This window comes from Phocoena sinus, chromosome 16 (genome assembly GCF_008692025.1).
Source record: "Phocoena sinus isolate mPhoSin1 chromosome 16, mPhoSin1.pri, whole genome shotgun sequence".
NCBI classification, from domain to species: Eukaryota; Metazoa; Chordata; class Mammalia; order Artiodactyla; family Phocoenidae; genus Phocoena; species Phocoena sinus.
In genome coordinates, this window is record NC_045778.1 from 37683460 (window position 1) to 37708359 (window position 24900).

The window sequence follows — 24900 nt, forward strand, 5'->3', positions numbered from 1 at the left end:
GTGCACACTTGCTTTGTTGATATAATCGTATATTTTAGAGATTATTCTCTCTTGCTCCATATACCTGGCTCATTTGGTTTAACAGCCGGTTAGTGATCTGCTGTTCGCCTGTGTCACAGGGTTCTGTATCTAACAACCATTTGAAGAGCATTTAAGTTGTGTCTAGTCTGTTGTTACAAACAACTCTGCAGTGTTCTTGTGCACATCTGAGAACTTGCCTGTAAGAAAAATCCTACAAGGAGATTCACTGGGCCAAAGGACATTTTTCAGTTATTTCCGATTACTCTCCAGAGAAATTGTAGCAGTTTACACTTCCATCAGCATTTTATGGGAATGTCTCTTTTACCCCCACCCTCACCAACAGAGTGAGTTAATTTTAATCTTTGCATATCTAATAGTTTTATTTTATTTTTTTACTTTGGTTGAACGTTAATAATGCTTTGAAAGTCATGGCAATGTTAAAATATTTCTTTCTTTAAAAGATTCCCTGGGACAGTTCAGCCAGGTAATTTTTAGATCCTGCTTGCCTCCATTTATATTGTTGTCATTTTATATTTTGACCACTTTTGTAACTACATGACTTTGGACAAGTCACTTAAAATCAGGTAGACAGAAGACATGTTATTAAGAGCTAAGAACCTAAATACTTGGAAGGCAACAATATAAACCGGAGCATGTAATCCATCTACAGATTTATTTGGGAGGAATGAATTTGATTCTTTCTTCTTAGGAATAACCAGAGATTAGTTTTCGCTAAGTCGACTTTGGGAGACATATAGTTAGACTCTGTAGAGCCCACCAGAATGATAGAATTGGGTAGAACCTAGTGCATCTATATATGTAATATACAGGAGTATAGAAACTATAGATCAGAGTATGTATTAAAGTATCTAACCTGATATTTTTATATATCATTACATTTACAATAAACATTTATGGTATTTCATGGAATCTTAATAGGCCACCAATTGTAAAACACACTAGTATGTACCACTAAGAAAGAAGAAACAATGCCAGTTGTACTGCACGATTGATTATAGATGCAACCCAGTTTCAAAGATATTAAACTGTGAAAAAAGTACATCTTAAAATCAGTGAAACATTGTATTTTCATTTGTATATGGTTATATCTGGGATTTTTGATTACTGTAAGCATGTTTATCTTTATTCTGTATCTTTTTCTCCTAGCCCCAAATGCCGTTTAGTAATTACCTACAAACTCCCTTTTTCAAGATCTGCTTAAGAATTTTAGCATCATAACAGAAAAATTCATTGCCAGAGCCATTAACTACAGATTGCTTTGTCTAGTTAGTACTCCTGATTAGCTTTGGTTCTTCTGCCTCAGTCCCATTTTACAAAGGAGTATTTTCTCTCTCTTTTTAATCCTCCTATCCGGAATGCTTATCATTCCTTTTTGTTTCTTTAAAGAAAAGCATCTCCCATTCTTTCCTCTATCAAGACTTGCTATTTTTCTTCTTCCCAGCCCAAGTAGGTTACCATCGCAAGCAAGCTTAGGCGTCTCCAGCTCTTGTTCATCCCAACATATCCACTTGTTTTACCTTATTATCAACATAAATGTTGCCATACCCTGTGATCAGAAATCATTTATTGAAAGTTTAATGTAAAGAATTACAGACTCCTTGAAATTCTGTGCAACAATTTTTGTTTATACATTTTTCTCAGAAGAGGGTTCATTGCTTTTATACAATTCTCAAAGGATTTTATGACCCAGAGATGATGATGAATAATGGCAATGTTAGGATCCACCAGAAGGTTCTTCTTAAGTCAGCATTCAGACTCATAAGGCACATCACACTTGACATCAGGATCACGTAGAAGAATACAGGGCAGGAGGCACGTACACTGCAGGGCAGGATCTGGTGTTACTCTTCAGTTGGAGTAGTCCTCCCAGCAGTCCACCCACTGTCCAGAAGCCTAGTTAAAGACCAAGATTCTCATGAAGAAATTATTGACAGTCATAGCATGCCATGCTTCAACTCAGAAGGAGTTAAAGTATAGTTAGTTACCTGATTCTTTTCCTTTAATAAAAATATATTTATATTCTATTCTGATTAAAGAAGGTTCCACATACTCTTGCATTTAAATCTTTTAACAGATATCTGGATAAGTACCTACAGTGTACCAGGTACAATGCCAGGGCTCAGGAAATAGAAGTTAAAGACAAATTTGATTCAAGCCCTTACTGAGAGAATTAAATTAGCATTTGCTGTACAGAATGATATGGTATAGTACAAAGTGTTGGTGGAGTAAAAAAGATAAAGCTTCTAACCCCAGCTCTATCTTAATCCAACTTCTGGAATATTACAGCAGAGACTTTGCTTCTTTCAGTATAATTCATGGTTGAGGATCAAGAAATTGTTATTAACACCTTTGAATCTTAGGCTGACACTTCTGGACCCTCTGCCATTGCAAGAACACCATTCGAAGTACTTAGTGTGTGCAAAAATTTTTTACTTAAAACATACATATCTTGGGAGATTGCCTCTCAGACTTTGAAAAGTTTTGTTCACCTCTTTTTCAGAATTGATATACAAAGAAGTTATGGACTTGGAGGAGAGAACCAAGAATGGAGTTATACGGGGGCAGCCCTCTCCTTTAGGTTGGTTACAATATAAGCTTAGTTAAGATTACAGTTTACTTCTTGTGTTGTAGTCTTCAGTGGCCTGAAACCTTCAGTTCTTTCCATATTTAGTACCATTAGTATTCAAAGTTTATTAAGTATAAGGAATACAATTTCTGTGGTAAATTTGAAAGCATTGGTACACTGTTCTATCAGTACATTGTACTAGTATATCAGTAACTGACTTCATAAAATGCATATCTTTTTTTTTGATACTGACATCCCATTGAAGAACAGAAATTTAAAACGTTTTTTGGTGGTTGTTGGCATTGTTGTCTTTAAAGAAGAAATTTATCACAATTCAATATATTTACCTTTCTGTGATTTAACAGTCCTTACTTTGGATAAATAAACTAAAACTTCATGGCAAAATTCTGTACGGGATGCCAATTTTGTACATGATACCTCTTTCTCATTTTGGTATTTTTGATTTGTTTAAGGCAGTAGCATTAAAACTGCTGTCAGAAGGTATTCTAGCTCTTAAGAACATTGGTTTGCAGGAGTTAAACATTTTCTTTATCATAAGCTCATCTTATATTAAATTTTAGTACTTGTTAAAGCATAAAGAATTTAAAGGAAAAGTTAAATGACAGGTAACATGTACATATTAAGTACATACTTACATGACAGACACTGATAGTTTTTTGTACTTTGTTTCATTCAGCCCCCCAGAACCCTGAGGAAGGGTTGTTGTGCACATTTTACAGATGAGGAAACAAGTTTAGAAAAATTAAATGATATAAGACTACAAATCTTTTGTGTAGAAAAGCAATACTTGAAGCCGTGTTTATCAGTAACTTCAGAGGGCATGGTTTTTCCAGCATCGCATATGGCTGGCAACAGAGAATAGGGCAGTTTTAGGGAAGAGATTAAATTTGAGCTGAGCCTTGAAGGCTGAGTAAGGTTTCAACAGGTAGGTCTTGAATTTGCGTGAAACTATGCCATTTAAATCCTTCTAAAATTCTTATACATTCTAAGAAAAAAAAGGATATCATATTTAGCATCAATGAAGTAAGATATATAGGTATAGTTTCAGGTGCCCATTTTGTTGTACTATAAACATATATTTGTTTAAATAATTTTTGTAGCTTCCTATGACATTTTTGGTTATATTTTGAGTTCTTTTAATTCTTTGTTTTTTAAACCTTGATCAAGAATGCGGTCTTCCAAATTTTAATATAGATCCTCTTGAAAACATAAATTGGTTTCAACAGCTTTTTACCTACAATTAGCTGTAACAAAAGCTATCTTATAAATGCTTTAATAACTCAATTAATTAGCTTTGTATTGATATACAGTAGTCATATAAGTGAATTGTTCATGATGGAGGCTTGAATGGAATTTGAAAAGTCCATTATTAGGGAAGTTTTATACTTTAGCATACTGTCCTAGTGAATGGCACATCCTAAGTGTCAAATGTTTGAATAAACTTAATAATCTCATGAGATAGATAGAGCAGTTGTGTTTGTTCTTAATTTATAAGTGAAAAATTTGAATCCTAGACAACACTTAACTGTGATTACAAAAATAAGTCAGTGGAAAGGACAGGACTGCAAGTTTCTAGACATTTTCTGGATTCTCAGTTATATCTGGCAAAGAAGAGTGTTAGTAAATTAATCTGTTATAAAATATTCAGTTCTTGATTATATGCAAAAACAGAAGGTAAGTATTTGATGACTCAGAATATCAGATAATCACAATACCATTTCGACTTGATTTTAAAAAGTAAATATTTTCCCTCTGGATTGCCTCTTATCTTTATTTTGGTTTGGCTAATACTAAAATGATTTGCATACCTTTGAGTGTGTGGAGTCACTGAGAGGGAAATGACCCAGATATCTGAAATTAAAGATTTTTCCACATTATTGCTGTCCGGATATTGAGAATTTACTATTGGCTTGGCCCAAAAGTTCGTTTGGGTTTTTCTGTAACTTACAGGAAAACCCGAATGAACTTTTGGCCAACCCAATATATTACTTTAAAGGTCAGAAGTAAACAAGTTTTTTTTCCCTTAGGTTTTGATTTTCAGATTGAAAGTTAACTGTTTAAATTATGATGCATTTAAAACACAACATTGTAAAGCAATTATACTCCAATAAAGATGTTTAAATAAAAATCAATTCAAGAGAAAAAAAAAAGATTTTATTACATTAAAAAATTTGGATGAAATAAAATTTGGATAAAGAAGTAGAGGCATGAAAAAGTATATAGAACCCTTTTATGATTTGAATGTTTCAGTACAGGTCTTTGAAGCTAGCCATAATGTTGTATACTCTTTAGTCAGAAAAGGTGCATTCTGTAGTGTACAAATTGAACTTTTAAAAGTTTAGTATCTTCATTTCACTCTGGCTGGGAGCCTAATGGGTTCTTGGGTCTAGAAGGTTATCACATTTCTCCTTTTTCTCTCTTCTATTAGGCCTGAAGTACCCAGTCTGCTTTTCTTTCCCAGTGTACCTCCCATCACCTGCTCTATCCCTTGTGGTTCCATTCCTTTCTGTTTCCCAATCCCTGCCCCACTGCCCTAAAGATTTGCCTATTCTCATTCCCTAGCTATTTCATTGTTAGATTTGAAGACAAGCTTTCAGAGGACCTTTCATATTTAAGTGTTTTTATTGCTTGTCATTGGACACAAGGAGGGATAATTTCAAACAATGAGGTGCTGCGTTCTGGAAACAGTGGTTTTCAACCTGCTTAGTTTTAACATCATTGGGTCCCTGAAACTCACCCCTGTTCTTATTGCTCAGTTTGAAAACCATTGATTTTCATTCCATGAATGTGTTCTTAGGAACTTTTGTATAACTTGCATTATTTAATATACTCAAATTTGAAATGACTCTTATTTAGTGCTCATGTAGTTCAAAAGCACTTACCTAGTGCATGAATCACCTTTAACTTTTCCCAACCCCACGGTGTCATTCCCTTCCCTTCCTGACCCAACCCCCTTGAGAGGATTTTTCTATAGGTTAAGTATTCCTGTTGCTTTTAAAATCCAGGAAATGCTTGTTAGGCTATACTTTTGGTAAAGGGAAACAGTCTCCCCTACTTTCGTGTTTTAATAAGTCTATATTTGCATTTACCAAGTACTTATTAGAACTGAAATAACAAGACCTGAGTTTACCTAACTGGGGCACTTGTGTGGCTCGGCAAGTCACGTAACCAAATGGGGCAGTTGAACTGAGGATCCATTGAATAAAATGATTTTAATCTTCGTCTTGGCTTTTGCTTTAAAACAAGATGTACCAGAAGGATTGTTTGGACTTTACAGTGAGAAGATATCATAGAGCATTTTTTATTAGGGCAGTAGTTTTTTTTAAAAATTATTTTATTGAAGTATAGTTGATTTACAACATTACATTAGTTTCTGGTGTACAGCAAAGTGATTCAGTTATACATATATACAATAGTTCGCATCTGCTAATCCCAAACTCCCAATCCATCCCTCCCCCACCACCCCCTCCTGCTTGGCAACCATAAGTCTGTTCTCTATGTAAGTCTGTTTCTGTTTCATAGATAAGTTCATTTGTGTCATATTTTAGATTCCACATATAAGTTTATATCAATATGTTATTTGTCTTTCTCTTTCTGACTTACTTCACTTAGTAATGGTAAGCTCTGGGTCCATCCACGTTGCTGCAACTGTGCATTATTTTGTTATTTTTTATGGCTGAGTAGTATTCCATTGTATATATATGTACCACAATCTTCATTATCCATTCATCTGTCGTTGGACATACAGGTTGCTTCCACGTTTTGGCTGTTTAAATAGCGCTTCAGTGAACATTGGGGTATATGTATCTTTTCAAAGTATAGTTTTTGTCTGGATATATGCCCAAGAGTGGGATTGCTGGATCATATGGCAATTCTCTTTTTAGTTTTTTGAGGAACCTCCATACTGTTTTCCACAGTGGCTGCACCAATTTACATTTATTAGGGCAGTAGTTTTTAACTCTTTGAGTCATACATTCCTTTGAGATTCTCTCTCCAACAAAATGCAATGCAGACAGTTTTGCATGTATTATTAAGTGTTATTCACACACAGTCTGAAGCCAATTCATGAGTCTTCCCGTAGGACCATTTCTAACTATGGCTTGGACTTAATAATTCTTGTCCTGAACTGAAAATGAAAAACCAAATTAGTAGAAAGGACAGGTTACCAGACGTTTTCAGAATTCTTACCTCGTAGCTAGCAGTGAAAAGTGTTTGTTAGTGTTGTGTTGAATATCACTTGTGATTATTTTTAGTGAAGCCTTTTAAAACCAAAGAAAAATTATTGACCACTAGAGGTGGTCAGTACAGTACAAGTAGCTCGGTCTGCAACTCTGTCTGCAAACTGATTTGCTGTTTTGTTTCTCATAGCACAGGTGCAGCAGTGATCAATGGCTCTCAGCATCCATCGTCATCATCGTCTGTCAATGATGTGTCTTCAATGTCAACAGATCCGACTTTGGCCTCGGATACAGACAGCAGTCTAGAAGCATCAGCTGGACCTCTGGGCTGCTGTAGATGACTACTTGGGCCTTGTGGGGGTGGGAGGGTTGGGGAGTTGTTTAGTCATTGATAGAACTACTTTGAAAACAATTCAGTGGTCTTATTTTCGAGGTGATTTTTCAAAAACATAGAATTCATTTTGTAGTAAAGTAGTTTTTTTCCTTAATTTCAAGTGATGTAATTTAAAACTTAAGTTGTGTTTTTAAAACAGCAACAAAACTGTATTTTTGCTGTAATTAACTGTATAATGTAAACCTAATTATTTTATCATGGTTTAAAATTTTTGCATATTGCTTTATCTTATGCTGCTGATTTTTTTTTTACTGAATTTGTAAGATTTTGTTATCAAAGCAACTATTATGTGGTGACTTGCCTATATCATGAATTATTTAAGATTTTTATAGTTTTTTTTATTAGAATTTATTCAAATGTTTTGTTCATGATGCTATCCTTTAGGGTTATGTGCTTATCAATGAAATAACCCCAGAGGAGTGAGGGAAAATAACCTGTAGCCAGTTATATTCAGGAATAACTACTGTAAATGATGAACGTGTTAAAAAAAAAACCTCCAATATTTGCTACTTGCCAATTCTAATTTAGTTACAACAATTGGTAGGTAATCCTACATGAATTTTGGCAAAAGCCCCATCATCTAAATGGTAGAGTAACTCAGAGCATGTCTTTGAAGATGTTGGGCTATCTACCACCACCCTCTATCCCCATCCTACCCACCAAAAGTAAAGTAAGAGAATATGGTGTTTTCTGCAAATTTGTGGCATGCTCAAAGCTTATGAATCACGTAAAGTCAAGAGGATACTTCATGAATAATACATTTCAATGGAAATAAACAGATGGTTCACCTTTACTAGCTATGAGCCTGTTTTTATATACACTGAGTTAATCTACTCAGGCTGTAGGTCCCCAGCAATGATTTAGAGTCTGGTCTTTCTCTTTCCTGCAGCCTCGGGCCCTTGGACCTATTTGGTTTCTAGAGTGTCAGTCAGTTTGGAGCACCAGTTTCTCAGGGTGTTTTGGCCATTTGATTCTACCTGTGGCATAATCATATTTATACTAGCTGTTGGGAGGTTCCAAAGCCTACTTAGATTTCTGTAGGTGATGTATAAAATGAGCAATATACCGTTCATCTGAAAATAGTAGCACACAGCCATATATAGGGTATCATTTTCTAAGGACTGTTTCTTCACATTGAGTAGAGCAGGCATAATTGGTGGTTATTTAGTCTGAGTCTTTAATTTTTTTATACCTGATTTTCAATAAAACACACAATGTGGATGTTGAACAGTGTAAGAATGGTGCTGCTCCTGACAGTTGTATGTTAACTGTTTACATTTTATATCTGCAGAATTATTTCTCTATAACTGAATTTTTCTTAAGTAAAATGTCATTGAAGTCTCATTATATCTGAAATACGTTGTCTGTAATGCCCCAGGCACTTTTTGTTATTTTTGGAACAAGAGGCATTTCATGTAATGAACTGGGAAATGCATACTTAAGTAAGCTAAAGGTTCTAGGCAGAAAGCCCAATGGAATTAATGACCAGCAGGAGCAAGAACTGGTGCGGCTCAACGTGCAGCATCTGAAAGTCCACTTGGCATGTTATTCATATATTCAGTGCAGAATTCGTTTTGAGTAAGGTATTTTAGGTCATTGTTAATGTGCAGTATTTAGGATTAAAATACATTAATAGCCATTTTATATGCTTTGAAATAGTAAGTTTGTCTTTGATGGTTTAAAGTGATGATTTCTAGCCTCTTTTGAAGTTGGCAGCCTTTTTATTAACCCCTTTTCTACTGATATGACAGGGTGCATTAATTAGGCAAATTAAAGTTTTAAGACTGTAACACCTCTTGAATTGTAGAAACAGGATTGGATTTACAATTTCAGAAGAAATCTGAGCATGAGTGTGTTCCTAGTTTTTATTAGTTTGACAGTTAACTAGCTTTATTTCTATAGGATAGATTATTTCACTATTGCACTTTAACAACTGACATGCTCTCAGAAGATTCCCTTATTTTCTGTTTCCTCGCTGATAAGCCATCTCTTGATACAGATTTTGGTTAAGCAAGGAAAACCAAGTGTTGTTACAGTATTGTTTGTTGTAAATGCCAGCTCCCACTTGCCAACCAGCATGTTTCAGTTGATCAGAGAAAATCAACTCTTATTAGTCACGTAGACTAAAATACTTGTTATATCCTGAAAACTAAGTGTTGCGTGTCCTGGGTTTTTAAAAATGCAATAGCTAAATACAACCTTCCCTCTTCTCTTAACTGTATTAAATTAAAAATGTGCTAGCTCTTTGTATTTTACTTTTGAACCTTTAAAAACATCTTAAACATTTTTTAAAGAAATTTACAAATAAGATTTCTGTCAAGCAGTACTTACGTAAAGCCACTTTGCTTATCTTATAACTTTGTTTTTTCAACTTTATATACTTAATATACCCATGGTCTTACTGTCAGAAAATTACTTTGACCAAGATATATTGTTTAACTTTATAGGTTAGGAAAGAGACAATAATTCTTTCTACATATTTCTTCCTGGTTACTGTTCTGTTACCCTCTAACATAAACTATTTGTTAAATGATTGTGTTGTTGGGATTGCTTAATTATAATAGACATAAACAAAGCATCTCAACTCTTCATACTGTTTGCGGAACAGTTCTCATTTTGTTGCACACCCTCGGCTGCTGATTGTTCCTGGTAGGCACTCTTCCGAGTTGGTAAAGGTGCAGTGCATTCACACCAGACTTCCTAAGGGAAATGCCAGCCTCTTAAGTGAAAAGGCTGCCGTACAAACCCCTTAACGATATCAAGAAGCTTGATTATATGTAAAGCAGCAGACTTTCTCATAAGCCCTTTCATTATTTTGTTCCATGCTAATCCTGCCGTGTTGTCTAAAAAGGTAAAGGTGAAGAGGACATGGATGATCTGATAGTGAAATCAGCAGCAGGCAAGTGAAGCCGTTTGGGGTTACAGATAAGACTTGGTATACACTCTCGGCCAGTATGTGCTACACTATGAAGATGTAACTACTCATTGTTGCCTAGGCACAAGCCTGTACAACATTTTGAGGTAAAAACATAGTCTATTTTCAAAAATACTGTTGTGGTTTGTTTGTGAATGTTGTTCATTAGTCACACATTAGCTGTATAGTGAATGCATGATGCCCCATGACCCCAGTAAACTCTTAACCGGTAGAAAAAACCAAACACTACTGTTTCTGTCATTAGCAGACCTCTTAAATTGTTGCCTCCGGATCCTTTACATTTTAGTATACATTGTGTTTCTACTGATCTCTCTTAGGTTTTTTCCCGAATCAGAGGAAACTAATTTTTCCTTAATAGCAAGCAAGATGAAGATGTATAAGGGCATGAAGCAGAAATGTGTAGTTTGGGGTACGATTAGAAAAACTGGTAAGGAAAACAAAAGTCCTAATTAATTTCAAACTAACTGCTCTTAGTTAAGTGCTCTTAAGGAGAGTCTAGTAAGAGTAACGCATTCTGGCCATTCTAATTTAGATTCTCTGTTACTGAAACTTCTGAGAAATACTACCTGTGGATTAGTTTTGCACAATGTTTTTTTCTCACGATAACTTACAAATTAACTAGGTTTTTATTGAACTACCTCACACTAATTTCTATGCTTTCTCAAGTAAGCGGTTGCCCTTAACTGTTAGATCTTCACTGAGTGAATTATAAATTGTGTGTTAAATACTTCATAGCCAGTGTCGACACAATACCAGTAAGTATGTAAAATATATACCTTGCATCGGTAAGAGAGACTCACCTGTAAAATCTTTCACTGTGTATCTTGGAGTATGGTGTTAGATGTGCTCGTTGGACATAATTACTGTCTGTTTTTGTAAGTAGAAACCTGCTCGTGATATCAGTCCATCCTTTACATTTTACAAAAGGAATAAATCTTAGTAAATTTTACGAAGAAATAAATTACTTTTGTAGGCCCGATATTTGGTATATTTTTGAGAAGCTCTTAATCTTTTAGCTGAATGATGAAGTTAAACTGAACTAGCTGTCTACCTGGACTGTGACATCTATTTTCTCATTATAGTTTATCCTGTTCAACAGGTTTTGAAACCTGAAACCCAAGTACCATAATTGACATTTGCTTTTCTCCCTATATGATGCCATTCCTTCTTTCATTTCCTCTCTCTTCCCTGTGTTCCATTCCCTCTCCTCTCCCCTCCTCTAGACAAAACAAATGGGGCACTTTGTAGGGAATGCTGAGATAATTATTGTGGTTTTTAATCATTCATGCCCTAGTCATTAAACATGCACCACTGGAATGTAAACAATGTTATCTAGTATGTTAATTGGTTATAATATTTTAAATAAAAAAGAAAAAAGTGATATGAAAATTATGAAATTAAGAGTTTTTCATTGAAAACAAAATATAAATTTTTGATAAAAAGTTTTTCTGGGCAATTTTAAGATTTCCTATGGATTGAGATCAAAGGGGTACTAGGGCAGGTCTCTTAGATTTGGATTTTATACAAACTGTGAAGAGGCTAAACTATCACCCTGGTTTTCTCGTTTACCTACTCTTGCTTTTCTGGTGTTTGAACTTGCTAGAGAAACATTATTTTAAAAAGGGAATTTGCTTCAATGCCCTTAACCTATAGTTCTTTGTAACCATGTGAGAGAGCAGCCACCATGGCCACTTGGCAAGAGTAAGTATTTTAAAAGGATCTGTTTCAAAACAAACCAGGATTTCAGCTCTGAGCGCATTTCCAGCTTTGCCATGCAGGTGTTCTCTTTGCCTACACTGGGCAGGCTGCTATGTGGGTGTCAGGGTCTGTCGCTGCATGTGCTCAGTCTCCATGTGGTGACACTCCTCCATCTTGCTCAACTCTTGCTCCAGATAACGCTCATATCCATGAGGGCCCCACCCCCCTCGCCTGCATTCATGCTTCCCTGCTCTGAGGAAAGGATAGCCTGGTCCGAGCTTCTGCCTGACCACTGCTGCTCCATCAGCTGATGTGATTGCCAGCCTGGTGCTCTCTGCCTCATCACAGTCAAGGAAGAGGCCTCCAGTGATAGGCTGGGTGGCAAGAGCAGACATCCGTGTGGAGTGTTGAGTTAATTTAATTTCCACCCAGCCATAATACCCTAGTGACACCAAATAAAATGGAGTAAGTAATGCATTCTTGTTAATTGAGGTACTACATTTATTTTACTGTTGCTCCTCAAAAGGTCCATTGACTTTATGTGAATGAAAATTGATTTGTACTGGTTTTGTGGTTTGAAATTTTTTTATTTAGCTTTTATAGCTAATACACCAATATGTCTTTGGACTTCATTTGAAACTAAAAGATACTTCAAATATGCTCTGTAAAGTTAGACTTCTAACATATTTCATTTACAACATCCTGTTGTCTCTTTTCCTGCTTTGGTAGTTAGTAATATATTTCATTTAATTCCATCAATTAATGTGTGCATATATGTGTAAGACCCTATGTTAGAAGCTGGAAGTGAGGAGTGATCTAAAAATGGATGACACTCAGAGTCTAGGCAGCCTGATTGAAGTAAGTGTTGTGTGAGGAACAAAGACCATGCTGAAGGGACACAGGGAAGGACTGATTAGAGGAAATGAGGGTTTCGCAGAGGAGGCATATTTTTAAAGGCATTTTTGGAGAGGAAGGGTATTCCCAGGTAAAGAGAAAGGCAAGGAGTGAGGAATGGTCTGGCGGGGTGTGAATGTAAAGAGAGAATGTGATGGGAGATAAGACTGAAAAGTTGAAGATCAGAATTGAAACGTTTTGAAGAAATTGTCATCATTTTAAAGGCAGTAGGAACTACTGGTTTGTGAGAAAGAGGAGTTAATATGATCACACCTTTGTTTTACGAGGGTCACTGACAGTGGGATCAGGTCTGGTTAGACGAGGCATGGAGATTGGTGACTGGGAAGCCAGATACTTTGTTCATATTGAGAATGGAAAACTGGGGACTCAGATTGCCATAACATAAGTGAAGTTGCCAAGATTAGCATTTGGGGCCAGTTGGTCAGCACACAAGAGATTGTACAGGGAAAATATATTCAGTGTATTTTAGAGTTTGTACATCACGGTTCATGACAGAACACACTTCAGGTATGGCATCAGCTTGCCACTTACTATTTCAGGAGTGGAAGGAAAGGAAAGATTGCTCCCTAACTGCCTGTAGACCTCTCCAGTCTTGTAGTCCCTTTCCTCGTGAGGTCTGCGTCATCCCCTTGTGTGGTCTGTGCACCATTTTCGCTAGTGTCATTTTGTGGACAGAGGGAAAAGGTAGGGGATTCCTGTTGGATGTAACATAAGTAAGACTGTTAGAGTTACCCGGACAGGTGGGGGCATAGTGGTGATTGCTGAGGATTGAGTGGGTAGCGAAGCAGTAGTAAAAACAGTACTTTCAAAAAGCTGGCAGGAAATATAAAGAAACGTGACGATGTCTTGAGGGGTAGACTGAGGGGTCAGAACACGTTAAAAGGGAGAATTTAAAAGCACATGTGCCTTGATGAGACAAGGTCCTGGAGAGGGTGGATCTACTGAATGCTATGGATCCAGACTAGCCTGAGTTCCTGGTGGAGAGAGTGGGCAATCTTGGACAAGTTTCAGCTTTGCTGAGCCTGGTGCTGGTTCGTCTGTCGTCACAGGGCTGCTGAAATGATCTACTTCGTGTACTTGTATCAAAATAATTAGTGTAAAGCAAATATAATTGTTGACTTTAGCCTTGGAAAGGAATAGAAATGGTTCAAGATAATGGAGAAATGTTGCAGAGAAAGGGAGGAATTTTGTGTGGTCCCCCATCTGAGAACTTATATACATGCTGACCCCCAAGTCATCTTCTTCATCGCTAGTAGTCCCAATTTTCATGTGGTTGGTAAGAATAATTCTCACTTGAGAGACATGCCTCAAAATCAGTATTGAGGGTTGTTGCTGTTGTTCTTTCTGAGAAGCAGAATTAAACATTGTTTTGATTCTATTTCATATATCATTCCTGCCATTCAGCTCATTCCAGCTGAACCTCCTCCATGGCATATACTTTACATCTTTGTGCACATTACTCCCGCCATTTGCCCATTTGAAATCCTCATTGGTGAAGGCCCACGTTTGATAATTTCTCCTCTGATAAACTTTCTCTGCAAGGACTTTTTATTTCACGTCCCCATTGCATGTTTCCTTTAATTTATTCGTCCATGCACTCCCCATTTTGTTCCACAGAGAATACAAGACAACATCGTGCTGTATGTCTTTTCCTTTTGTTCTGTGAGGGCATCCTGTGTGCTAATCTACTGATGCTTCGCCTTGGAATCCCTTGGATGGAAGAGCCTGTCTTACTCCTAGATCACGATGACTGGGAAGTAGGCATTCAATCAGTATTGGTCTGGGTAAGCTAATGACTAGGACTATCTTCTATACCGTTTCTATCCTCTGAAATCCAGTATTCACTGCCTTCAAAATCTGGCATAAGGAAACTGCATACAGCACTATGAAATTACTGTAGTAATGTGAGCATGTGCTCTGACACCAGATACCTAAAGTAGAATCCTGGCTTCACACTAGTTGCCTCACCTACAGCAAGTTGCCTAAACTCTTTATGGCTCTGTTTTCTCAGAAGGGTTTAGAGGGAGAAGGTGATTCTGATATAGAAATAGAACTATGAGGGGGATGGTTTTTCTACAAGCTTCCCAAGATGATTCTGATATGGCCCGTGCATTTGTTACCAGCTGCCTTGGAGAACTAAATACCAAATCCTCCACCGGGAGCAGTGACAAATGGGAGACAGCGTGCAGCAAAGAATGAGGTAGGTCATGCTCCAGGGTGTTATTAAGAAGGGAACTGGGAAGGTACCAGGAGACTGCTGATGGAGCCCAGAAAGGGAGGAGGAAGTGGAGGAGGGACAGACCATGCTGCCAAAGTGGTTATCATGCTCCCGCCCTCCCTAAAACCCTTCAAGGACTCAGTACCTAGCAGTGATGCCCCAAGTTTGTTGCACTGAACACTAGTTCTGTATTGAATTAGTAGCAGTATTCTTGGAGAGCTTACTCTATGCCAGGCACTTAAGTGCTTTGACTGTATGAGCTCACAGTTTTTACAACAACTTTATGAGGTAAGAACTGTTACTCTCCCCTCCTATTATATGATCAAACTGAGGCACAGAGATGCTGAGTAACTTGCTCGGGGCTACACAGCCAACAATGCAGTGGGGCTAGGATCTGAATCTGGGTAGTCTGCCTCCGTTTTCACTCTAATCACTGTGCTCTACTACCTGAGAAATCATATGTGAATAAAGCGTTTTGTGTTCACATAAATTTGGGGCTGCTAAATAAAGGTAAGCATGTTCATCATTTTTCAGGACTTCTCAAAGAGTTCGGTATGCATTTCCATAAACCTACCTCAACTGTGTCCCCGTCCTCCATCTTCCTATCTCCTCTCTCCGAAGCCAACCCCTCCACTTTCCTTATCTTTTTTTCAGACTTGCCTCTCCTCATTATTGCCTTCTTATCTTCCTCACCAGTCTCTCCCTCTCTGCTGGATCATTCTTGGCAGCATACAAGCATGCTCTAGTAATCCCCTTCTTTAAAAGCTCTCCCTTGCCCCCTCCACTTTACCACCCTATTTCTCTGCTCCCATTCACATCTGCACTTCTGGAAAGACTGGTCTGGGCACAGTGTCTTCCCTTCACCTCTCATTCAGTCTTCAGTCCGTTACTGTCTAGCTTCTGGCCTGTCAACACTACTCCACTTGGCCTGGACCACACCAGTAGTTCCCTGACTAAATTCCCTGCTGCTGCTACTCCCTCCTGCCCCCAAATCCATCCACTGTCCACCAGGGGCCAAAGGAGTCTTGTTGAATGCAAGCCAATTCATGTCTGTTTATTTAAAGCACTTGCATGCCTTCCTATATCCCTTCAAATAAAAATAACTCTACCATGGGAGACAGGGCCCTACACGGTCTGGCCCCTGCCTGATTCTAGCCCTGTCCATCTCCCACCATGCCAGCAAGGATGCTGGCACTCATGTAACTTTTATAGCTCTTCTCCTTCTGTCTGCAGCTGTCTGGTTGCATGACTGCCCCTTCCTGTCCTTCAGTCTCAGTTCTGTTACAAAGGGACAGCGTCTTATGTGAGACAGCTCCCAGCTAAGTAGATATGACAGTTACTCCACCACTGCTGCTGCCACGTCTTGCTGTCCCTTTGTGATGGAACTACGTAGGATACTGGGAGAACTCTCCAGGGGGCTGGGGCCCTGCATCAAAAGGAGGGGGATATTGTTACTGACTCCATTTATTGCCCACAGATCACGGAGCCTGGTTATATGTGGACTCCATTCTGAAGCCCGTTTACTGTGTGGAGTGAATACGGTTCATGCCTGGTCTGTTATTCCACCAGCCAGGTAAAACAAAGAATATCTCTCCCTCTGTTTTTCTGTCTCTCCCTCTCTTTCATATACACACATCCCTAAAACTGTATTCTAACTTCTTAAAAAAGGGACATTTGCCAGTCTTTTAAAATAAGCCAACTCCCTTTTTTTCAGTATGAGACTTAAAATTTCCAGTTTTTCTTTAGAGTCAAACACAAATTTTAAAACACTTTTGAAGTAATTTGGGAGCAGAATCCTAGATTTTCAATTTTCCACTATTGCGTGGTTGATTCATCCATAATTTGACAATTTTTAGTAAGTTGCCTTTACTGAGAGCATTCATGTAGGTTTTCAAAAAATTGATTCCCTGTCTTTCCACACTTATAATTCATTGGTTTACTTATTATTTTAAAATTTAAGGATTTATTGTTATTAACCCCTTAATTTCTAAACTCTGATTACAGAATTTAGTGACAGGCTTCAAGAGGTCTCTGAAAGCTGAATTTTTAGTATATGTGGTTATTTTTCTTCAGAGGGTCCAGAGGCTTCATCACATTCTCAAATGTATTGTTTTAATTGACGTACAATGTTATTTTAATTACTGCTGTACAGCAAAGTCAGTTGTGTGTATATATATATATATATATATATATATATATATATATACACACACACACATACACATTCTTTTTTTATATTCTTTCCCATTATGGTTTATCATAGGATATTGAATATATTTCCCTGTGCTAGACAGTAGGACCTTGTTGTTTATCCATTCTGTATGTAATAGTTTGCATCTGCTAATCCCAAACTCCCACTCCATCCCTCCCCCAACCCCCTACCCCTTAGCAACCACCACTCTGTTCTCTATGTCTGTGATTCTGTTTCTGTTTCATAGACAGGTTCATTTGTGTCATATTTTAGATTCCATATGTGATATCATACATTTGTCTTTCTCTTTCTGACTTACTTCACTTAGTATGATAATCTCTAGTTGCATCGGCTTACTAAATATTAAATGATGTCATTACAGTAGGTACAACTTGAATCCACAGGTTTGGGGACAGGTTCTGTAAATGCAACTCAGCTGGGGAGAATGAAGCAGATGAGTACAGGGTACTGGGCCAGAGCCCCCCAGTCTCAGTGCTCAGCGTGCTTTACAGGCAGAAGTCAGTACGTTTTACAGATAGGATGGAGGGTGCTGTTAAATGGAAATTGGAGGGCAGAACGTCAGTAGACGTTCATTGCCAGCTAATTTTCAGAGAAAAATCACATTTGCAGGTCTTAGTTTTGCCAGCAGGTGGCAGATGCCGCTCATGAGCTGGTTTGGGGCAAGGACCTGGCCAGAAGCTGAGCTTTGCCACTATTAACGACTAAGAGAAGACAGCCTCCCTTTCATCATGTGAAACCCCTTTGGTCTTTTCTGCTCTTTTGATAGCCTGGCAGCATTTTCTCTCTAGGTCAAAGTCGGCAGAATTTCAGGGCTGTGGTGAGGGAACTCAGGACCATAAAATACACTGGTGTTCCCACCAATCTCCTCCTAGCCTCAGTTTCTCCTCTGAATGGGGAGCATGCAGCTAATTCCTTTGTTACTGAGTTGTTGTGAGGAATCAGTCACTTCGTATTATTTTCTTTCTCCTTGAACAGAGGAAGGCAATATTTCACCTTCTGGGAAAGCTAAGTCACCCAGCATCCAGTGCTGTGATGGCTCTGGTCCTGGGAGCAGAGGCAGGTAGTGCTCTCCACTCATCCCACCCTCAGAGCTCTGCAAGAGAACTCGGACTGCTGGTGATGCTGAAGGCCCTCGGCAGCCACTTGTCCTCTTGGCTGGTGAGGCCAAAAGTGACCCAGCAGCAGACCAGTCATTGGCCTGCCTCACCACTATTAGAGTTACCAGTTGGCCTGGGCCTGTAGGCTTGCACCTTATGGTGCAGAGCCAGACTTCTGGGAGCACTGAGACCCTGGCATTTAGAGGATTGCTATCACATGATAGTTTATACCTGACTCGAGGTAGATGGGTGGTTGGGCCTGAATGACTTCTCCAGAGACGATAGTCGGAAATTGGGGCACTTTGTTGACCCCACTCTGCTCAAAACCACTGCAGTTTACGGCTGGGGTAGTGAGGGGTGATAGGTAAGGACACCGTGAGCAGGAGCAAGTGATGCTGGTGCTATAGCGCTGCCTGTGCCCCAGAGGCCAGTCCCCTCTGCTCAGAGGGGACTTCTTTGGTGCCCCTGAAGGCCCATGCTGTGGAGCTCTGGCCCAGGCCTGGGCCGTGTGTGGCGGCAGCCACGGAAAGGTTTTCTTGAAGGATTTACCCCCGTGGAGCCTTGAAGTCTGAGGATGAACTGGAGGACGAAGGTAAGCAGGCAGGGAAGGGAGAGGGGTTAGCACCAGCTCGAGGGGAATTTGCAAGGGAGATGGGCACAGTCTGAGGCGTCTGTACCCGGGGGACAGAGAACAGGCACTGCCTATCACCTTGGCTCACCTTTCCTTTAGAGGCACACCTTGTCGCCCTGCACACTCCCGGGGTGCAGAAGCAGGGAGTGCAGCACCCTTGCTGAGCTCTGACTCACAGGCTCTGGCTTTGGAGCAGAGCTAGAGTCAAGGGAAGGAAGGCAGGTTACAGGGGAAGGCCTGACACAAGCTGCAGAGGCCCAGGTGGCTCAGAGAGGGAGCAAGCAGTGAGGTAAGCCATCCTGCCCAGAGCACAGAAGATGGAGCTGAGAGCACAGACACGTGGGTAAGTCCAGCTTCAATGACCATGGCAACAGCTCCTCTGGGACCTTTGCACCCCACTTCTGAAGGCCCCACGCCATTCCACCCATGGGACACCTTGAGGACTCCCAACCCTGCGAGAAACAGGAGAGGTCAGTTGGTACCCTCACTTTGCATGCCCATGAAGGAGTCAGGCATCCAGGCATCATGCTTTCAGGGCAGATTTAATAAAGAATGCAAAAAGGTCCTGGTGAGCTACTCAGATCCCAGGTGCCACCTGTTTTGGCAGCCACGGGACTGTCCCCCCTGACGCCTGCCATACCCTACTCAGAGCTGCATCCAGCTCCAGAGCAGGGCTTGGGCTCCCGACAGGGGGTGTCAGGACTGCTCTCTCCAGCTGGCACCAGACCTCCTGGCACCACTGAGGCCCAGGGCCAAGCTGCAGAGGCTCTGGTTCCTCCCGAGGCCGCGGGAGGTTAGGGAGGACAAGCTGAGCAGCAGCAGAGAACTCTCCCCACTCCTTTACTTTGGTGCTCTGGCACCTTTTGCCCCAGCAGTCAGGCTTCCCAGGGTTGAAAAAAACTCCTCCATTTCCTTCTGCAGCAGCTGGTTCCTCTTCTCTGCGTCCTCCCGTGCCCGCTCCGAGTTCCTCAGCTTTATTTCCAGCATTGTGTACTTTTTCTTTTCCTGGTCTAGTTCTTCTTCTAGCTGTAACGTTCGTTTCCTCAGGTCGGCACTACCTTCTTCGAGTCTTAAAATTCAAGAAGACAGACATCATTTTAGACTTGGGCCTGCTGGGTTTGCCAAGAAAACTCCATTATCAGCACTTGATGGGGCGAAGGAGCTGGTAAGGCCTGGGACCAGGGGAAGGATGTGTCCGGGCTCAGACCCGGTGCTGGGTGAGGCCGCACGGACTGCATCTCCTCACAAGACCCTGGGGCTTTCCCCCAAGCCAGTCGGGCGGGCCTCATCCCCGAGACCCTCCCCCCTCAGCCTTCGGCACTAGAGGCCAGGGACCTCCCTGAGTCCTCACTCAAATACGAAGACCACTTACCCTCCCCTCACAGCCAGCTGTCCTGCTGAGGGATGGACTGCCATCTGGCAGAGAACAGGACTGAGCCCTGCACCGAGAGGGAAGCAGGAAACTGTCCTCACGTTTGCTCTTCTACGAGACCCCTTGAGCTTCAGGCAGAGACAGCAACTCACAGGAAACCCCGTTCAGGTTGTCGCTTCATCTTGCGTTCCCTCTCGGCCTTCACACCCGAGCCCAAATGTCTCAGCCTCTGGGAAGCTTCTCTTGATCCTCCCCAGCATATAACCCACATTACTGCTCCTAACCCACATTACTGCTCCTTTTTGCTACCACAGAGCTACACCTCAGGCCTCTGTAGAGGTTAACACATCTATCTTTTCAACCAGAGGACCCACTCCTGTGAGACATGAGGGACTTGCTGCGCCTGGCTCCTAGGAACCGACCTGACTACAAGACACATGACTGTGGGCAGGACTCAAACTTCACTGAGCCCTGGTGTCTCGCCCTGAAAATGCAGGGGACGGCCTTCCACCTTTGCACTGTAGCTACAATGGACCAAGGAGACCATGTGTGCACAGCATACCACCTGGCACATGGTGTACCTGAAGCAAATATCCATTCCCTGCCCCATCCAGGATGAGGCCTGGGCCTTCACCCTCAACCACTGAACACAGAGCATGGAGAAGGGCTAAAGTCTGGAAGAAGAGAAGGATGCCCACTTTCACTACTTCGATATAGTACTGCAAGTCCTAGACACAGCAATCAGACAAGGAAAAGAAATAAAAGGTATTCAAATTGGTAGAGAGGAGGAGGTAAAGTTATTATTTGCAGATGACATGATACTATATATAGAAAACCCTAGGGCTTCCCTGGTGGCACAGTGGTTGAGAGTCTGCCTGCCGATGCAGGGGACACGGGTTCGTGCCCTGGTCCGGGAAAATGCTGCAGAGCGGCTGGGCCCGTGAGCCATGGCCGCTGAGCCTGCGCGTCCAGAGCCTGTGCTCCGCGACGGGAGAGGCCACAACAGTGAGAGGCTCGCGTACCGCAAAAAGAAAACCCTAAAGACTCCACGCAAAAACTACTAGAACTGATAAACGAATTCAGCAAGGTAGCAGGATACAAGATTAACATATAGAAATTGGTTGCATTTCTTTATACTAACAATGAAACAAACAATCCCCTTTAAAATTGCATCCAGAAAAAACAAAACAAAAAACCTTACGAATAAATCTCACCAAGGTGGTGAAAGACTTATATGCTGAGAACTACAAAACATTAATAATAAAGGAAATTGAAGGTGATTCAAAGAAATGGAAGGATATCCCATGCTCTTGGATTGGAAGAATATTGTTAAAATGGTCATACTACCCAAAGCAATCTCCAGATTTGATGCAATCCCTGTCAAATTACCCATGACATTTTTCACAGAACTAGAACAAATAATCCTAAAATTTATATGGAACTGTGAAAGGCCCAGAATTGCCAAAGCAATCCTGAGGAAAAAAAACAAAGCAGGAGGCATAGCACTCCCAGACTTAAGACAATATTACAAAGCTAGAGTAATCAAAATAGCATGGTATTGGCACAAAAACAGACATATGAATCAATGGAACAGAATAAAGAGCCCAGAAGTAAACCCACACACCTATGGTCAAATAACCCTCGACAGAGGAGGCAAGAATGTACGATGGGGAAAAGACAGTTTCTTTAGCAAGTGGTGTTGGGAAAGTTGGACAGCCTCATGCAAATCAGTGAAGTTAGAACACACTCCCACACTATACACAAAAATAAACTCAAAATGGATTAAAGACCTAAGACGTGACACCATAAATAAAACTCCTAGAAAAGAACATAGGCAAAACGTTCTCTGACATAAGTCATGACAATGTTTTCTTAGGTCAGTCTCCCAGGCAACAGAAATAAAAGCAAAAATAAACAAATGCGACCTAATCAAACTTATAAGCTTTTGCACAGCAAAGGGAACCACAAACAAAACGGAAAGACAACCTATGGAATGGGAGAAAATACTTGCAAATGATGTGACCGACAAGGGCTTAATTTCCAAAACAGCTCATACAATTCAGTAACAAAAAAGCAAACAACCCAGTTGAAAAATGGGCAGAAGACCTAAATAGACATTTCTCCAAAGACGACATACAGATGGCCAATAGGCACATGAAAAGATACTCATTATCACTAATTCTTAGAAATGCAAATCAAAACTACAGTGAGGTACCACCTCACACTGGTCAGAATGGCCATCACTAAAAAGTCTAAAAATAACATGTTGAAGAGGGTGTGGAGAAAAGGGAACCCTCTAACACGGTTGGTGGGAATGTTAAGTTGGTGCAGCCACTATGGAGAACAGTATGGAGGTTCCTCAAAAAACTAAAAACAGAGTTGCCATATGATCCAGCAATCCCACTCCTGGGCATATACCCAGACAAAACTCTAATTCAAAAATACACATGCATTCCTATGTTCATAGCAGCACTATTTACAATAGCCAAGACATGGAAACAACCTAAATGTCCATCGACAGATGAATGGATAAAGAAGATGTGGTACATATATATATATATATATATATATATATATATATATACAATGGAATATTACTCAGCCATAAAAAAGAATGAAATCATGCTATTTGCAGCAATATTGATGGACCTAGAGATTATCATACTAAGTGAAGCAAATCAGAGAAAGAAAAATATCATATGATATCACTTATATGTGGAATATGTGGAATCTAAAGTATGACACAAATGAACTTATCTATGAAACAGACTCATAGACATAGAGAATGGACTTGTGGTTGCCAAGGGGGAGGGGTGGCGGTGGGGAGAGGGATGGATTCAGAGTTCAGGATTAGCAGATGCAAACTATTATATATATAGGACGGGTAGACAACGAGGTTCTATTGTATAGCACGGGGAACTATATTCAATATCCTGGGATAAACCATAATGGAAAATAATATGAAAAAGAATATATGTATAACTGAATCACTTTGCTGTACAGAAGAGATTAGCACAATGTTGTAAACTAACTATACTTCAATTAAAAAAAGCATGGAGAAGGGAGAAAGCCTGCCTTCACCCCAGCCTCCCATCTGGGGAGCACAGGGCATAATGTCAGAAGACCCTCCCCAAGGCAGGGGCAGCAGGCCCCCCCATGAGCCCCCTTCACTGCTTCTCCTCCCGTCCAGGGCCCTCCTTTGCCAGGTCCTCCCTGCCCCTTGGTGCTCCTGAGCACAGCCTCCACGCCACTCCTTGAGGGACCTTGTCCAGCCTCAGACTTGAAGCACTTAAAGCACTCAGTGTGCTGACAACCCTCAATCTTTATCGCCCTCAAGTCCACTCAGAAACTTAATAAGTATCTCCAGCTTAACAGACCCACAGCTGAGCTCCTGCCCTCCTTCCCCAAGTCACCCTCCTATAGCCCCAGTCTCCCCGGCTCAGTGACCACCTTCTTCCAGATACTCGGCCAAAACAAAAATGGTGTGTCTCAAGTCAGTTCTTTTTCTCACCACCACACCTGATCAACTGGAAAAACCCAAACACACTCAGAATCTGGCTGCTTCTCCCACCTTGTCTGCTGCCCCGTAGGTCCATGCCAGCCACAGGTCTGACCTAGATGGCCATGGCCTCCTAACTGGTCTTTGTCTGCCTCGTCAAGCGCTGCTGAGCACAGCAGTCAGTGCACCTCATCAAAGTGACCAAAGTCCTCCAGGTCTTCCAGCAGCTTCACATCTCACTGGCAATAAAATCAAAGCATCACTCCTGCCAAAACGCCTTGCCGCCTGCCCCACCCCGACTCCGCCACGCTTTCAGAGCTTGCCCAGACACTCCGCCAGTACACAGTGGGGCAGGGACTCGAACCCATAGCCTGCCAGGCAACAATACTGCATTTCCCCTGAGAACCCCAGCCTCCAAGGTGAAAGATCTAGAAGCTCAAGTCAGCTCCACAAACAGCCAAGAAAGTGAGATGTTGATCCTGACCCCCTCTGAGGCTGCCCTCAGTGTCTGCCGAGTAACACTTCCTGTACACTCTGAGCTTATCTTCAGCAGTAATCACCTTGCAGTGAGTCTGCAGGGAGCTCCTGCCATTACCTCTGCCTGGTAAATTCCAACCCGGTGCTTACACTGTGGGTTTTCTCCACAACTTTAAACTCTGGAGTTTTACTCACACTGTGTCCTTTCTCCTCCTTGCTCAGCTCAGTCCTATCGGTCCTTCAAGTCCTGGCTCTGACATTGCCTGCTGTGACTTCCCCCACGGAGGGGCTGCTGCCCTCACGGCCCCTTTCCTGCCATCTTCCTGCCGTGAACACAGGGACTGCACACACCTGACACTCCCCAGGTGCCCAGAAGACAGCTGCCAGCAGAACAAGAGGGTCAAATGCTACCATTCCAGCTCCCCGTGGGAATCCCAGGCTCAGAAATAGAAGCATGAATCCCTTCCACCTCCACTGTCTGATGGAAAGAGGAAGCACTCAGAACCCAATGAAGCCCCCTGCTAGTGGGTGGGACATGGGTTCATAGGTCTGATGCATAGGCTGATGCAAGGCCTTGGGCAAAAGGAGCTAAGGGGTCTGAGATGCTGATGGAAGCACCGCTCACTGTCCAGTGTAGGCTTTGCT

At 41.0% G+C, this 24900-nt stretch overlaps 2 protein-coding genes across 10 annotated transcripts in view; one reads left to right on the forward strand and one right to left on the reverse strand.

Annotated features, from left to right (window-relative positions):
• The window catches only part of MAPK8 (mitogen-activated protein kinase 8), a 119875-nt gene extending 110085 nt beyond the window's left edge, over positions 1-9790 (forward strand). For 2 of the 3 annotated variants that reach the window (XM_032607465.1, XM_032607467.1), the window contains 2 exons: positions 2543-2620; positions 7003-9790. In XM_032607465.1, the coding sequence (XP_032463356.1) occupies positions 2543-2620; positions 7003-7148 (224 nt within the window). In that variant the 3' untranslated portion in view covers positions 7149-9790. Of the gene's footprint in view, positions 1-2542; positions 2621-6997 lie in introns of all 3 variants that reach the window. The other variant, XM_032607466.1, reaches the window with a different exon arrangement.
• A 9643-nt stretch (positions 9791-19433) lies between these two features.
• The window catches only part of ARHGAP22 (Rho GTPase activating protein 22), a 219865-nt gene continuing 214398 nt past the window's right edge, over positions 19434-24900 (reverse strand). For all 7 annotated transcript variants that reach the window (XM_032607461.1, XM_032607457.1, XM_032607458.1 and 4 more), the window contains one exon: positions 19434-19976. In XM_032607461.1, coding sequence (XP_032463352.1) covers positions 19748-19976 — 229 coding nt within the window. In that variant the 3' untranslated portion in view covers positions 19434-19747. The remainder of the gene's footprint in view (positions 19977-24900) is intronic.